Source organism: Triturus cristatus, chromosome 7 (genome assembly GCF_964204655.1).
Source record: "Triturus cristatus chromosome 7, aTriCri1.1, whole genome shotgun sequence".
NCBI lineage: Eukaryota > Metazoa > Chordata > Amphibia > Caudata > Salamandridae > Triturus > Triturus cristatus.
In genome coordinates this window covers 289,339,174-289,355,446 of record NC_140590.1, presented here as the reverse complement: position 1 = coordinate 289,355,446, position 16,273 = coordinate 289,339,174, and the positions used below count along the sequence as shown (strand labels likewise).

The window sequence follows — 16,273 nt, the reverse complement described above, 5'->3', positions numbered from 1 at the left end:
AGACTCTAATGCTGGATCAGATGCTCAAATAGAGCAGGCTTCCCTCCGAAATCTCTTTGCTTGAACATTCTGGTTCGTCCTCTGTCCTCTCCACCGCTCTCAGTGGGGATGGGATTGCTATTTTATTCACTGCTTATGACTATAAATGGAAATCCCCTACGAGAGAAGGAATAGTTTCTTACCTGTAACTCCAGTTCTCTCGTAGGGGTATTTCCATTATAGTCATAGGCAACCCTCCCTCCTCCCCGGAGGAATGGACAGAGGTATTTATGCAATATACATATGTTCTCACATTGCCTTCAAAAAGAACTGAAGCAACTGCCATCTGCTGAGCATGATGGGATACTGGTGGTGTCTGGCTTCTTAAAGGTGCAGTTTCCTTTTTAGCCAGATAATGACAGCATATGAGGCTACTCTGCCCTGCTCTCCTTCATCTCTACCATAAAAAAGGGTTTGTTAGTAAGATTTATGCTGTTTGCAAATCATCTCAAATTGTTCTTATTTACTTTTTGTCTTCAGGATGAAGAATTTGGCCATTTTAGTCTAGGTAAATAGGCTGCATAATCTGTTTCTTTCTTAAGTGTCTTTGCAGGTCTTCCTCAAGAAAGGCAAAAGTCTACACTTAATAAGATATATTGAAGTGCTCCGGTGTCTCCAGACATTGGCAGGACTATTCAGTGCTTATGACTATAATGGAAATACCCCTACCAGAGAACTGGAGTTACAGGTAAGAAGCTTTTCCTTTTTGACTATATGGCTGATGGTTACCTTATGGATGTAAGTACTGGGTTTTTATGGTGACAAGCCAATGAGAAAGTCTAAAGGTCAGATCTATTTATTATTAAATGTTATGACAAAGACAATCGGGCTGACTTGTTTATTTTGAAAAGTGCATGTCAAACCAATAGCCCTCTAAAGGTGAAGAACACATGTTGTAGAGTTTATAACGTTATCAATATGGCAAAACAGTATTCAAGGAGGCTAACAACCTCGCTGTTGCAGTAGCCCAGCCTGTTAATTACATGTGTATTTATTAGTGCCTTGTTCCTTGGAAATGACAAGCTGGGGGTATACTTAACTGATATTTGCTCATTTGCTAGCTGTGTTATGAATTAAACGTTTTGAGTTGAAAAGTACTCCAAGTTTGCAGCCACAGGGTGAGAAGTGAGTTTGTCAGCACTCAAGAAAATATTCAGAGACCTGATTAGTGGCGTTATGCTTTTGGTTAGTTGAGCAGGTGGAAGTGCCATGCAGTGGCATATGACAGCCAGGCAACTGGTGACTTCAGGGTAGAGTCTGTGGATAAGTGAAAGGAGGGGGGAAGATCTCCGTGTCATCATTATACAGGTGGTTAGAGAAGCTGAAATAAGAGATTAGTAGATCTAATAGTAATTTGCATGTTAAAGCATGCAGCAAGAGTCAGGTGAGGGCGTGGATATAGTGATTTAATTGTATGAGTTTGAGGCAGAAGTGTCAGTGTTTAGCAGGTGGGGGCTAAGTTGGTTGGAGATAAACCTAAGACTAATAGGAATTCCATAAATGGGCCAGGTGCGCTTTTTCTGATGGATACATCTGCCAGTGGATTCCTCACCTTGTGAATATCCCCTGCGCCAGCATTCCACAGAACTTTTTCCCCAGCTCTCTACGCCGACGTGGAGGTCATAATACATCGGCTCCGCTCGCGACTCCGTATGACGTCACCTGAGCCATAAGAGAGCCACGTCGGCGTGATGACGTCAGTTCCCTTTTTTCCGCGCCTTCGATGCGTAACGGTTTTCCAGCACTCTCCTGCTACTTTGTTGTCTTGCAGTGGGTTACTGTATCTGTATTTACCATGTCCTCGACGAGAAAGTCAGGTTTTAAACCTTGTAGGGAATGTGGGGGCCACATGTCCATTACTGACCCCCACGATGATTGTTTGTGGTGCCTTTCTTCAGACCATGATGTGGATGACTGCTCCTGCTGCAGAAAAATGAACCCCAAGGCCTTGAAGGAGAGGGAGACAAAACTCTTCATGGCCAAGGCAATAAAGGAAAGGAGAGGTAGGAAGAAGGAGAAGTCAAGGCCGGAGTCTTCGACTTCACACTCTTCGAAGTCGAAGAAACACAGAAAGAAGTGGAAGCATAGCTCTCGGCTCCGATCGTCGAAGAGTAAGGCTTCGAGGTCGCCGTTGCCTCGGTGTCGAAGCAAGGAAGTTATTTCTCCTTCCCCTTCTCCTCGTGTGTCTCCAGAGAAGACGCCTTCGCCGAAGTTGACTCCGGCGCAGTCACAGGCGCCAGTGGAATCTCCAGCTTCCGACGCCGTGCCGGATCAAGTTGAAGATCTTTCTCCAGTGCCAGCTGAACCTGCGGCTCCAGTGGAGGATACTTCGGCTCCGGTTCCTGATACTCCTCGACCGGATCCATACCTGCATTTCCCGACTCCGGGTGCGGATCCAACGCATTTCCTCAATGCGATGTATGGGGTCTTCCAAAGGGCTGCCTTCCCATCCGGTGCACCTTCTGGTCCCGTGGGTCCAATGGCGTATACTTTGGGAGTGCTGCAGCATTATGCTCACGCTCCTTTTATGCCCTTCTTGTCGATGTCTCCTTCATGGCAGTTCCCGGCGCCATCTGGTGATCCATCCCGGCCTCGACTGGATCGTTTACCTTCTTCGGAGCCTCCCTCGATGCCGATGCAGACTCCATCTGCACCACGTCCGGCGCCGCCGACTCCACGTTCGGTGCCGCCGACTCCGCGTACGGCACCGAGTCCTCGGATCCATTCTCGGAGAGAGACCCAGAGGATTATGGAGGAGGAACGATATAGGGAGGAAGTGGAGGAAGGTGAGGTTGGTGATTCAACTGATGAGTTTGAAGGCATTCAGGATGCTAGTGGACTTGATACTACTCCAGAATGGGAGCATTCTTCTGCTAGATCTTTTTCTCCAAAAGAGTTGGCTCCTTATCATTCAGTCATCAGAAGTTGTTGGACCTACAGTTGCCCTCTGCAGAGTATAAGCCAAACCTTCTAACTGAAGTCCTGCATTCACCATCTTTAATTGTTGAGCCCTTGTTGCTCTTTAATGAGGCTATTTTAGAGCCTGTGATGGACGTTTGGCGCAAGCCACTTTCTTCGCCTGCAGTCTCCAGACAAGTGGCAAGGAGGTATAGGGTGGCTCCGGGGGATCCGAGCTTCCTTTCTTCTCACCCTTCACCAGAGAGCCTTGTAGTGCAAGCTTCCTGCTCGAAGCAGTCTTCAGGCGCCTTCCCCCAAGCACCAGCTGATAGGGATTCTAAAAAGATCGAACAATCAGCCAAAAAGGTCTTTTCATCTGGAAGCATGGCTCTTAAGTCGACTAATGCCACTTGTTTATTGGGGCGCCACGTTCATGCTCTGATGGACTCGGTGAAACTGTTGGGCCCTAAACTGCCTGAAGAGGAGAAGGTCTCTTTTATGGAGGTTGTTACGGACACTCAAGCTGCCGCCAGGCAGGTTATTCAGTCGGGCCTAGACACGGCTGATTCTGTGGCTAGAATTATGAGGTCTTCGATAGCCACTAGAAGGCAAGCTTGGCTTCGTTCTTCCGGCTTCTCTGCTGATGTCCAGGCCACATTAGTGGACTTGCCTTTTGATGGGGAAAAGCTGTTTGGGGAAAAAGCCGATTCCGCCTTACAGAGATTTAAAGATATCAGGGTTACTGCAAAGTCTTTGGGTTTGCAGACGCCGGCTAAGGGATTTGGCTTTAGAAGGTATAGAGGATTTAGGAGGTCCTCATTTCGTTCCTTCCGTCAGCCTCAACAACAGCAGCAACAGCAACAGTAGAATCCTCTGTATAGGTCACATAGAAGAAGACAAAGGGGCCGGAGAGGTTCTGGTCGCAATCCCTCCTCATCTTCAGCCTCCTCTGCTCCCAATGAAGCTTCAGGGAAGCAGCCCTAGATCCCCCATCCTAGATCATGTGAGACCTGTGAGGGGTCGGGTGTCCCACTTTCTGCGAGGTTGGAAATCGGTCACGACGGTTAAACCTCGTAGAGAATGGGTATGCCCTTCCCTTTCGGGAGTTTCCTCCCCCTTACCCTCCTTGCCAAGGTTTTTGCTCAGAGAACCATCTGCTTCTTCTGCAGAAGGAGGTTCTTGCGTTGCTTCAAAAAGGTGCAATAGACAGACCCTCCAGGATTTCGCGATTTCGCGATTTTGCGGTTTGCCGCGAAATCGGCACTTTTGTAAAAATGCCGCGATTTTTACAAAAGAGCCCGCGAAATTGGCACTTTTGTAAAAATGCCGCGATTTTTACAAAAGTGCCAGCGAAATTGAAGGAATGCAGGGAAAAGGTTAAGGTTGTACATTTCTAAGGTAATTGTAATTCTTCACTTGCCTGCATGGATGTTAGAATATTACAAGCAGTGAAAAATGTTTTGCATGATGAATACATGACGATTTACCTCTCACCATGACGCAGCCTTTAGAGTAACCCTGGGTTTGCTTGATCTCCCCCAAACTGCCGCCCATTGTCTGCAACTGTTAAATAATGGCATAAATAGATTTAAGTAAAAAAAAAACAATGCGTTATATTTTAGCCCTTGAAAATGATGGAAGGCCCTGCCTTTTGTAGGTAGTTTAAAATCATTCACATTAATAGCAAATTTTAGGAAGTTTGCTTATTACAATGAAAGCTTTGGTCACAAGCGAGATCCTGGTTCAGCAGCTGATGAAGATTTCACTGCGCTGTGAAGAGGCTGAAGACCCCAAGGCCCATAGCGGTAGCTAGGCTTGGCAGTTGGTGATGGCGCAGTGACTCAATGAGGTAGCCAGGCCCCACGCTTGACCGTTGGTGATTGCGCAATGACTCAGTGAGGTAGCCAGGCTCGTTGCTTGGCAGTTGCTGATGGCACAATGATTCAGTGAGGTAGCCAGGCTCCTCGCTTGTCAGTTGATCAGACCCTCCAGGATTTTTGCGATGTGCAGGACCTTATCTGCTGTCAGGAAGGAAAGCAAATGACCCGAGACACAGAAAGCCTGACGCCTGGTTTGTAGGTTCTGGAATGCCATTTTCTATGGGATGCTTGTAGGCCATCTTTGATGGGCTTCTCAGAACTTATACTAAAACAAATGGAGGATTGTATTTCCAAGGGATAACAGCCTTCTCCTGTGGGCTGCTTCCTCTGTTCCATATCCCAGGTTGTCTATTCCAAAGTGGAATACCCTGCTAAAACAGTTTCCATTGATTTAAGGCTGAAAATGAATGATTTTGAGTAAAATAAAGTGCCACAAAAATGCCGCTAAATTGCCATATTTGTGCCACTAAATTTTTCTATTTGTGCCGCTAAATTTGCTAATCCATGCCGCTATATCCTGGGGGGTCTGAATAGAGGTGGTTCCAGAGCAGGAAAGGGGTCAGGGATGCTACTCTCGGTATTTCCTGATTCCCAAAAAGGACGGCAGATTGCTTCCAATCCTGGACCTCAGAGTCTTGAATTTTTACCTGAAACAGGAGAAATTCAAGATGCTGACCCTTGCACAGGTTCTTCAAGCGTTGCAGCAAGGAGACTGGATAGTGTTGATCGACTTGCAGGATGCGTATTTCCACGTCCCAATCCTGAAGTCGCACAGGAAGTATCTCCGTTTTACAGTTCGGTTGCAACACTACCAGTTTGCGGTCCTCCCGTTTGGTCTTACTACTGCACCTCGAGTCTTCACAAAGGTGATGGCAGTGGTGGCTGCTCATCTCAGGAGGTCGGTGATTCCGGTCTTTCCGTACCTGGATGACTGGCTTCTGAAAGCAGAGTCCCCAGAGATGGTGCAACATCATCTGCATGTAACATCTCAACTGTTTTTCGACTTGGGTTTTTCAATCAATGTGCCCAAATCTCACCTGGTGCCCTCTCAACGCAACCTGTTCATAGGGGCGGTACTGGACACTGCTGTGTGTCGAGCATTTCCTCCTCCTCAAAGAATTCTTGACATTCAGGAAATGATCCCTTTATTCCACAATGGAGCGGTTGTTCCAGTTCTGAAGGTCCTTCGCCTGCTCGGTCTGTTCGCCTCCTATATTCTGTTGGTCAACCATGCACGCTGGCACATGAGGGCACTCCAGTGGTGCCTCCGCAGGCAGTGGTATCAGCACAACGGAGATCTCGGGGAAGATGCAGCGGATCTGTCTTGGTGGAGCGTGGGGGGCAATCTGTCTCAAGGAAAGCCCTTTCATCTTCCTCCATTGGTGGCCACAGTGATAACGGATGCCTCCACCTTAGGGTGGGGTGCTCATCTGGGGGATCTGGAGATCACGGGTCTTTGGTCTCCAGAGGAAACATTGTCTCATATCAATCTTCTGGCATTGCGGGTAATACGTTTGGCGCTCAAGGCCTTTCTCCCTTCCCTTCGCAGTCAGTCAGTTCAAGTCCTGACTGACAACACTACCGTGATGTGGTATGTCAACAAGCAGGGAGGAGTAGGTTCGTACCATCTCTGCAGAGAGGTATTGCGGCTCTGGTCCTGGGCTCAGGATCATCGGATTTGCTTGATGGTGAATCATCTGGCTGGGGTGCTGAACGTACATGCGGACAGTCTCAGTCGACAGTTCTCCGCTGACCACGAGTGGAGGCTCCATCCGGAGGTGGTTTGTCGCGTCTTTCGGACGTGGGGGACTCCTCGGATAGACCTGTTTGTCACTCGCGAGAACCCGCATTGCCTGTCATTCTGCAGTCTCCAGTTTCCGTTGCAGGGGGCGTTGGGGGACACGTTTCAGTTGAGTTGGAGCTCCTCCCATACCCTTGATTGAGGGATCAAGGGTATGCGAGGGGTTCTGAGGAAGATTCGCCAAGACCGGGCCCAAGTTATTTTGGTCGCCCCGGATTGGCCAAGAAGGGTGTGGTACTCTACTTCACCTTTCATCGCACCCTCCGCTCCGTCTCCCGCCAGGCCAGACCTCCTCTCGCAGTCGGAGGGGCAGGTTCTACACACCCCCACCTCCAGAGCCTGCACCTTCATGCCTGGAGATTGAACAGGGCAACCTGAGTTCCTTCTTCTCCCCGCCTGATGTGGTGGATGTTATTTTATCAGCCAGGCGACACTCCACCAAGTCCATTTACTCCTACAGGTGGTCTAAGTTTGTAAAATGGTGTGGAGATAGATCCATTGACCCTTTAAAGGACCATCTTTCCAATGTGCTTCAGTTTGCTCTTTCCTTGGCTCAGCAGGGCTGTGCTGTGGCCACGTTCAAAGAGTTGGCTATCACTGAACCACTTAAAACTCAACCAAGACAAAACCGAAATACTTCTCATCTCCAACAAAGAGAGAACCCTCATATTTCAGAATGGCTAAAAGCGTTGGATGCTCTTAACAGCAATCACACTCTGACCGACTCCGTTAAATCATTAGGTATCACCCTAGACTCAAAACTCGACATGGCCAATCACATCAAGAACTCCGCAAAGAGTGCCTTCGTCAACCTGAAGTTACTTAACAAAATAAAACCATTCATCCCAACCAACGATCTCAAACAAGCCACCCAATCACTGGTGCTATACAGACGCGACTATGGAAATGACACCCTCACTGGTACAACAAAATCGCACTTAGCACCCCTCAAAATGACTCTCAACGCAGCAGCTAGAATGGTCACTGCAATCAGGAAATACGATCACATCTCGCCGGCACTCAGAGAACTAAAATGGCTCCCAATCGAACTGCGTGCCAGTTACAGAACTGCCTGCCCCACACACAAAGCCCTGCACACAGGAAAGCCTGAGTATTTGGCTGCCAAACTCAAGAGGGCTGGTCAGACAAAGAGCTCCAGCACCCTACTACTCATCCCCATGAAAACATGCAAACAAAAAACTGCCACACGGTCCTTCGCCGGAAACGCGCCCAAAATCTGAAACGCCATCCCAGTCGGTATCAGGACTATCTCGTCCTTCACAAAGTTCAAAAACAACTTAACGTCCTTCTCCTCAACCTCTCCCTCCCGAATGGATAGCCCATCTATATGCTATTCCCTGCTTGTCTTCTCTTCCTGACATTGTTGCTCTAAGACTCACCTCCTCCCTGCTTTTTGTCCCCCAACTCACCCCCCCCTTAATTGGTTCATCCTCAAGACAATGTGCACTCTATGAGGTTATCTCAGGACTCACACACTACCTCAATGCTTATCAGCACACTTGGACTGCCAAACCTATATGTAGAATACTGTTTATTGTATGAATCTTGCTCAAAATACTGTTATGAAGCGCTCCGATACCCTCGGGTCAGGCTAGCGCTGTATAAAACTCCTTAATAAATAAAATAAATAAACACAACATTTGGGCCATGTGGAAAGCCACATTAGTAAACATCCACTATTTTGAAAGATTGTATCGATCGGAGTTAAAAAGTAAATGCTTTCCCCAAGATGTTTTAGTTCCACGGGGCTGCTGATATGGGAAATGACTCTTAGGGTCAGGTCAGTGAAGTATAGAGCATCTCTGGACTATTATTAAGGCACTATTGATGAAGGCTGTTACTTGGAAAGCCTAAATCTTTGACGGGCTGCATCACTGATGGTTTGGCAATGGTCCACTAGTTCATTGAAGGCTATAAAGATTTTCACTAGAAGGAATATGATTGAATGATTGAATTTCATAAAGGGAAAGTTATATATTTTAGCTGAGTCCTAAATGCCTCACATACTGGAACCTTGCAGGAAAGATATGCATCACAAGGCTTTTCTTAAATAGACCAGGCATTTTGATCTACAGATAACACATGGCTTACCTTATAAAGGTTTCTGACAGTGGGGTCTGCAGAGGCTCCACCATCAGAAACTAAGATGCTCTACTCTCCCTAAGGGAGACTGGGACCCTCAAGTGTGGTGCAGAAGAATATCTGCTGGTTTACGGTAGGTGTCCAGCTTCTGCCACACTTAGAATTACTCTCTAGGTCAGATCTTAGTTAGGTGAAAGTCACACTTGCAGATTAAAACATGGTCAATCCGTCTCAAAAACTAACTTTAACTTCACCTAGCTTAAACATAATTTTGATTACATTTAAAATGTTATTGATTCTATTATTAGTAGAGTAAGAAAGTAAATTGGATTGTTTAGAATTATATTAAGCAAATTAATTGTTGTATGTTCTTTCCTTGAAGGTGTGATTCTGGGCTCTGTATTTGGGACCCTCCTGCGTTTGCTGCCACCCCTGGATAGTAACATTGTGCTCCTGATATCCTTCCCTGGTGACATCCTCATGCGCATGTTGAAAATGCTTATCCTTCCACTGATTATATCCAGTCTGATATCAGGTGAGAAATGGAAGAATTTGACGCTAAGTGAATGGGGATGGAGGTCTTCAGGTGTGGGTAGGTACATGGAATAGTAGCAATCGTGAGATTGTGTCACTGGCTTGTACATCTCAAAAGTCAACAGGGCAGAAACATTCAATATAATAGATAACCGTCTACGGGCCTTTCAAAGTTACTGTGTGGACCTCCAAATTCACAGTTGTCCTGTAGTCCAATTTTCAGGAAGTGGGGGTTTAGGAGCAAAATATTTTTTTGCAGGATGAGTGTAAAAGCAGACTCCAAACAGATGTACAAAAGATTAGTATAAATGGTTTGTTTTACTGTTACATCCTGGCTCATTTTAAACATTGTGGGTACATTAACACCTCATGAAGTCACTTGAAACTGCTTCCACTACTGTTAATTCAGAAATGTGCATGTCTTCATTTTTATTTCTGCCTGCTAAAAGATGCAATTGAAACTTGATGCACATACACTTGAATACAAGGCCTTGTCACAGGACCCATTGATTTTTTCCAGTCAAATTCAAATTCAAATAATCTTTATTCGGTTATTAAAAAATAGCCATAAAAGATACATATAATACAATCGGGCCTTCATCTAATACAGAGTAATTCATACATCTATACATCATTCATATTAAAACAAACATGTTAAAAGCAATCGATCAGTATAAATATTAAAAACCGAGACAATGATGTTCTGTTCATTTGGTCAAGTAAAAATTTCCATCCTCCCTGGAAAGAAGGATCATGAGGCGCCAATCTAAATTTGGTTCTTTTATTTCTGCTCCCTGTAATGAGGGCAGCCTGATTAATCCTCTCCCCTGATCTTTCTTAATCTGACTGCCAAATGCAAAAAATGTACCATACTAAATAGAGTGAAAGGTTCAGAGGCGAGTTTGAAAAATAAGAGAGCCACTTTGGCCTGTTTTATATTGGAGCGTTTTAGGATTGTTTTTAAAAACAGTGATCGTGGGTAAGCATAAAAGGGACAAATTAGGACAAAGTGAAGGGTGTCTTGCGGAGATCTAAGATCGCAGCCGCAACACCCTTTTAAGCTAACGTCATGTACAAAGCCCGCTGGGACAGACAGGATATGATGCAGCAAATCCAGTCTAAATCTGGACATTAGAAATCTATCCTGTCTATTATACATATTGGCAAGATAGAATTCCATGCCCGGATTAACTTTAATGAGCTGGTATGACCTGACTGTGCTTTTTAGCCCTTCTCTTACCTCTCTGGCCCTAACCAGTCGCTGCCTACAATCTACCTTTATGACACCCTTGTCTCTGCTAGCCAACGTACATGGTTCATAAAAAAGGTTTTCATGCCCCAGGCTGGTCAGTACATCCCTTACATATTTAAGCCATGGTATTCGGGGCCACTTGTCCCCTTTCATACAGTCCTCTAAAATCAATCTGCTTAAGCTTGCCTCTGGGTTTGTCCAGATTTTTATACAGCAAGTGATTGGTTTAAGGGCAGCCTTATCAGTGAGATAATCTATACCTAGCTCCTCATGTGCAATAAATGAAGAAATGCATGTTGGCACTTGCAAAAGCCTTTTTAGGAATTTGTCTTCTTCACGTTGGATGTCCCCCACATCTGAAAAACCCCAGACCTCGCTCCCATATAAGATCTTTGCACAACATACCGATCTATATAGTGGAGCGATTTCATGCGGGGACCAGCGACCCAATCTTGTCGCATAGTTCATAATAGACCCCGCAGCGCTGGGATGTTGGCTACATTTATAGGGGAACAACCTTTACAACGCAACTTTTACACCGCACTACCATTACAACGAAACTTTTACAACGCATGCGATGTTACAACGCATGCTTTTACAACGCAAGTCTTTACATCGACTTGCACTAGATGGCGTGCTAACATTAGAAATAGTGTCGTTTACTATCCAAACACCTTCCCTACTGCAACGTGGACTGGAGTTAGAATAGTAAATTACACATTTCTAATGTCAGCACGCCATCTAGTGTATGTCGATGTAAAGACTTGCGTTGTAAAAGCATGCGTTGTAACATCGCATGCGTTGTAAAACTTTCGTTGTAACAGCATGCGTTGTAAAAGCATGCGTTGTAACGTCATACATCCCATTTATAACTTACTAGGGGCTTAAAGTTAAGGTCTTGGTCAAAAATAATACCCAGATAATTGAAAATTTTAACTTTTTCCAGTATATGGGTTCCTATTGAGAAACTACAATTCTTAGCTGGCTTTTTACCCACTTCCATGATATATGACTTTGAGAGATTGGGCACTAGATCTAAATCCGCCATGAACCTAACAAAACCATTAATAAGTACCTGTAAACTCCTTCCTGTACGGTCCAAAAGGACTGCGTCGTCTGCATATATGAGGACTGGTATACTTCTCCTCCCTATGCAGGGGCAATCTGCCTCCAATACTCCCAACGCCTTATCTAGCCCATTTATGTAAAGCGTAAACAGAAATGGCGCTAAGATACAGCCTTGCTGCACCCCTCCCCGGCATTGAAAGTCGTCTGTGAGGTCACCGTCATCGGTGAATCTCACCTGTGCCGTTGTATCGAGGTGGAGTGTCTGTAAGACTCGTATCAGTCCTGGGTCAATGCCCATCTCTGCCAATATCTCCCACAGCTTTCTTCTGTTGACACAGTCGAAAGCTGCTGAGAGATCCATAAAAGCTAGATACACAGTACCTTCCCTAGCCAGAGTGTATTTGGCCACAAGATGATAGAGATTAAGGCACTGGTCTGTAGTAGAGCGCCCATTTCGAAACCCATACTGGAGATCGGTGATAATATTATGTTCTTCGGCCCAGTCCAAGAGACGATTTAAGATGACTCTCCCCATAACTTTCACCGTGACATCTATAAGGGATATTGGGCGATAGCATTGTGGGTCATTTCTATTTCCCTTTTTGAATATTGGGACGATGACGGCAGTAGACCATGATCTTGGCATGCCCACCTCTCTAGCTGCATTTAGTACCCTGGATAATATTGGGGCCCAGAGGTCCACTTGACTTTTGAATAAGTCTGGTGGAATCCCATCAGGCCCTGGCGCCTTTCTCAATGCCAGGCCATCTATTCCTATTTTAACTTCTGCAACCGTAAATGGAGTGCACTCCCCCTCAGGTAGTTCTATGACTTGAGGTTGCTGCGTCTCATGATTGCCCCGGTTATATAAACTTGTGAAATGCGCTACCCAAGCCTCTGGCAAAATGTGGGACGCCACTTGAGGCTTGTTCGGGGCTTGGAAACATGGATCATTTATTATTCTCCAGAAGCTTGTCATATCGCGGCGCTCGCTGCTTCTCTTAGAGACTAGATTTCATTAAAGACACGGAGGCTAACATTATGCATATTTCTTTTAATGCTAACTCCAAGCAGCCACTTAGAAGCAATACATCATAAAGTGAAACCGATCTAGAATAGAATCTTCCAGATGTACAATAGCCATGAACATAGGATAGCCTGCCTCTTTTAAATGCGAGGTAATAAGGCAAGTATTCTTCTGTGTAGAATTTTCTTTCATTTTCTTTTTTTGTGCAATTCAAACGGATATAAACAATGAAGATTGAATGACGGGGACACAGAGTTAATTCTTTCTGAACTACTTCCTTGCGGAACCAGCAGTATAGATGAATCACATATGTTGAGTTATCTGAATTAAGAAAGAGTATAAGTGCTTGTTAGAAGGTGGTTCTGGCACTACGGACCGCCCGGCTTTTTCGCTTTTTGAGCACCTAATTGTTGAGCTTTTACTGTGGAGGAGCCTCATAAGTTGGACTCACCCACAGCGAACTCATAATGAAAGAGACTGCATGGGGATTTTACTAGTGTCCCCCTGGCTTGACCAGGCCGCTGCACAGCAGCAGGAGTGAGGGACACCAGGCTAGTTACATGCAAACACATGTGTACATGCGTATGCACACGTGTGCGGGCTGCACAGGGGATATTCCTGGCGTGCGAAGTCCCAGGGCAGATACAAGGGGAATGGTGTGGCAGGACTTATACAGAATTGGGTGGTGACATGGAATAGGCTTTATACAGTTGGAAGAAACATGCTAGGGAAAGTCAGTGTGCTTTATAGTGTTTATTCCATTATTCTCTTATGGGGATAGGGAGCACATGGGCTAGTTTTACTTTCCTAGGGCCTACAAATTCCAGACACGCACCAAAGTCCACTTAACGGATGTGAAAAGAAGTATTCTGCAGAGTCCAAAGTCATATTTGTACTGCTTTTGGGTCATCCAGAACTGTCATATTTCTCTGAGTCTGCCATAACCAGGGCCTGGCTGAGGGCTGACCTCAGCAGGATGGATTGATAACCTTTCTTCCACAAGCTAAGGCCTTCTCTCCATGAAGAGAAGATGGGTGGGGCTACAGGCTCATCCATCAGCAGCTGTCACTGGGTGCCAGGCACCAGGCTGCACCAAGGAGGGAAGGCAGCGAGAGGGGAAGGGGCTTTTTCAGAGACCATGTGGCCAGAGACCCTGGACGACGTCATTTTGAACAAACCCAGAGGCTGGGCAGGAAGGAGGGAGCAGGGGCAGTGAAGTGATGTGTCGCTGGTTGATTGGGCAACCAGAGACTTCCTGCCAGCCCCCTACTCAACTTTTAAAAAGTGCTTGCACAGGAAGAGAAGCTCTCTCTGGGGTGTGGTCCGCTGAGACAGAAAGTGCTGGAGCCTGGCGCAATGGGCAGTTGGAAGTAGGAACCCCCTGACTGCCCCCAGGATCCTGAACCGCGCCAGGAGAAGAGCCCAGGACCAGTGCGCAGAAGCAAGGGACTCTGTGCAGGGAAAAGAGAGGTCCAGGAGGAGAGCAGGTAAAAGGCTGGCTTAGGGAGTCAGTGAAAACAGCTCCCTGCCGAAGTTCACCCTCTTAGAGGAGAAGAGGGCAGCGACAAGTGCTCCAGATGTGTAGAGCTGGCCATCAGGAGCGAAAGGAGGCCGGAATGGTGCAAATCGGCAGCCAGGGGGCCGAGATATGCCCCCCAGAAGGTAGGCGATCTTTGACCCCGCCTGGGAATGACGACTAAGTGCGTGGGGCTCCGCCGCCGGTTGCCGGTGATGTGGGAGGAGGGGGAGTGCCGTCGCACCCCCGTTGAAAATGTGCGCAAGGTGCCCGGGACATCATCCCCGGACCCCAAAGATTAAGAGAAGCTGGCGGCGGGGAGCGCTGTTGCGCGCCCCCCCCTGCAAAGAGGTCTAGAGGGGCCCGGGACCCCATCTCTGGGCCCTGAAGCGGTGAGAAGGTGGGGGGAGTGCTGTCACACTCCCCGAAGACCCTCGGAAGCGGGGAAGCCGTCTTGCGTCTGACCAGAAAACGAATGCCGGCTCTCGCAGCAGCACACAAAGGTGCTAGCCAGTCAGGGAGCCGGCAGGAGCCGCCGGGGGTGGGATCCCGAGCGGCTCTCCATCGATGAGGCCAGACAGGGTCCCTGGGTGGGACCGGGTCCCCGTAGAAGAGGGGTGGTGCTTGGGGCCGGGGTGAGACAGGCCCCCGAAAAATCTGCGAGAGCGGCCGGGGTTGGGCTCCCAGAGCCACAGGACATTACCTGGGGGTCTGGGTGGGACCGGGCCCCCCAACGAGGCTGGAACACGGCAGAAGACCACCGGCACCATCAGCAGCTCTCCCCGGCACAGTGGGAGAGACGCTCATCTAATATGCACAAAGGAGTATGAAACACCCCACAATGCCTTGTAAGGCATTTGGAAATCTATCGTTTTGGTGCCTGGTGGCCCCCAGAGGAGGGGGTCACCCTCATGTGTGAAAAGAGGTGCAGGGGGAACTGCAGGAGAACGCAGCTTCCCCCAGCACGAAAAGAAGAAGTCCCTCCCTAAGTCACATGGGGACTTGAAAAGAATAACCCCTCAAGGGCTCAGCCAGCATTTAACACCTTCTGGGCTGGAACATTTGTTCTGAAGCTGAGTGTGTATAGAGAAGTGCATCAAGGAGTGAAGAGCTGAGTGGGGGGATGTCTGGAGAAAGGCATCGCCTGGAGAAGAAGAGGTGTAATTGCACCAGATATACTTTTACTAACGTTATTTCTTTTAGAGGGACTGAAGGTCACATGTGTAATGTGAAGTACCTGTGTAAGGTGATGTCATAAGTAAAGTGGAGTTATGTTGCCAGACATTCTTGCTAGGGTGTCTGGCTGTACATGCGTAATCCTGTGATTTCATCTGTGATGCCTTTAGAGGCTGTAATTGCAATGCATTCTAATGATCCCCAAATATGATGAGTACTGCAATTCTAAAGTGATGCTTAAACATGTATTCTTTCTGCTGCGCTTAGGGGAAGAACCCAGACTGCTAGCCCGAGGTGTATACGTCATGGTCAGTAGGAAATGCTCAGTCAGGGTTGTGTGTCACTACCTAATTTTAAATGCTTGTTGAGATAATGGGGTGGGTCGCCACTGAGATGGTGCCAGTGTGCAGGGCCTTTGCTTCAGGCTATGTTCAACTAACTGCATTGGGGGCAAGATGATGTGCATACATGGGAGTGGTGGTACTAGACCCCGCCCCCCCCTGCTGGAGGGGTGGAGATGTTATGCAATGTCACAAAGCAATTCCAACAGCTTATGTATATTTGTAAATTGGTGCATAGTATTGAGTAGTGTGTGTGTTTAATAAACGTACTCTTACTTTTATAAAGCAAAGTATAGACTGGACAATCAATTATTGAGTGTTATTTCTGTGCACCTGCAAATGGAAATTACTAGCCCACACCACCTCCCTTGAGTAAACCTCAGACTGCTCTGCAACACTACTCAGGCGCTACAATTGGGTGTTTGGTTCCCAGTGAAGGACAAATGTAGTCATGTTATTTGTTCAGGCCTCAGAGATGCTGCCTTGTTTTCCAACAGTGCTCTGTTGTCATGTAACTGAGAAAGGTGTAATATCAAAGCGGGCAAGTTTTAGGTATCTGTTGTCAGGCAAGGTAGTGAAAGGGTATAGTAGTAACTTAACATCCCATAGGGTTTCATATTTAGGTTTAGGTATCCTTA

At 46.9% G+C, this 16,273-nt stretch overlaps 1 protein-coding gene and 1 long non-coding RNA gene across 3 annotated transcripts in view; one reads left to right on the top strand and one right to left on the bottom strand.

Moving 5' to 3' along the window:
* LOC146809468 (excitatory amino acid transporter 2-like) overlaps nt 1-16,273 on the top strand; it is a 968,543-nt gene that overhangs the window by 278,133 nt on the left and 674,137 nt on the right. For both annotated transcript variants that reach the window (XM_085616310.1, XM_085616311.1), the window contains exon 3: nt 9,104-9,256. In XM_085616310.1, the coding sequence (XP_085472436.1) occupies nt 9,104-9,256 (153 nt within the window). The remainder of the gene's footprint in view (nt 1-9,103; nt 9,257-16,273) is intronic.
* Nucleotides 1-16,273, bottom strand: part of LOC146809469 (uncharacterized) — a 137,907-nt gene that overhangs the window by 78,921 nt on the left and 42,713 nt on the right. The gene's annotated exons all lie outside the window — the stretch shown is intronic.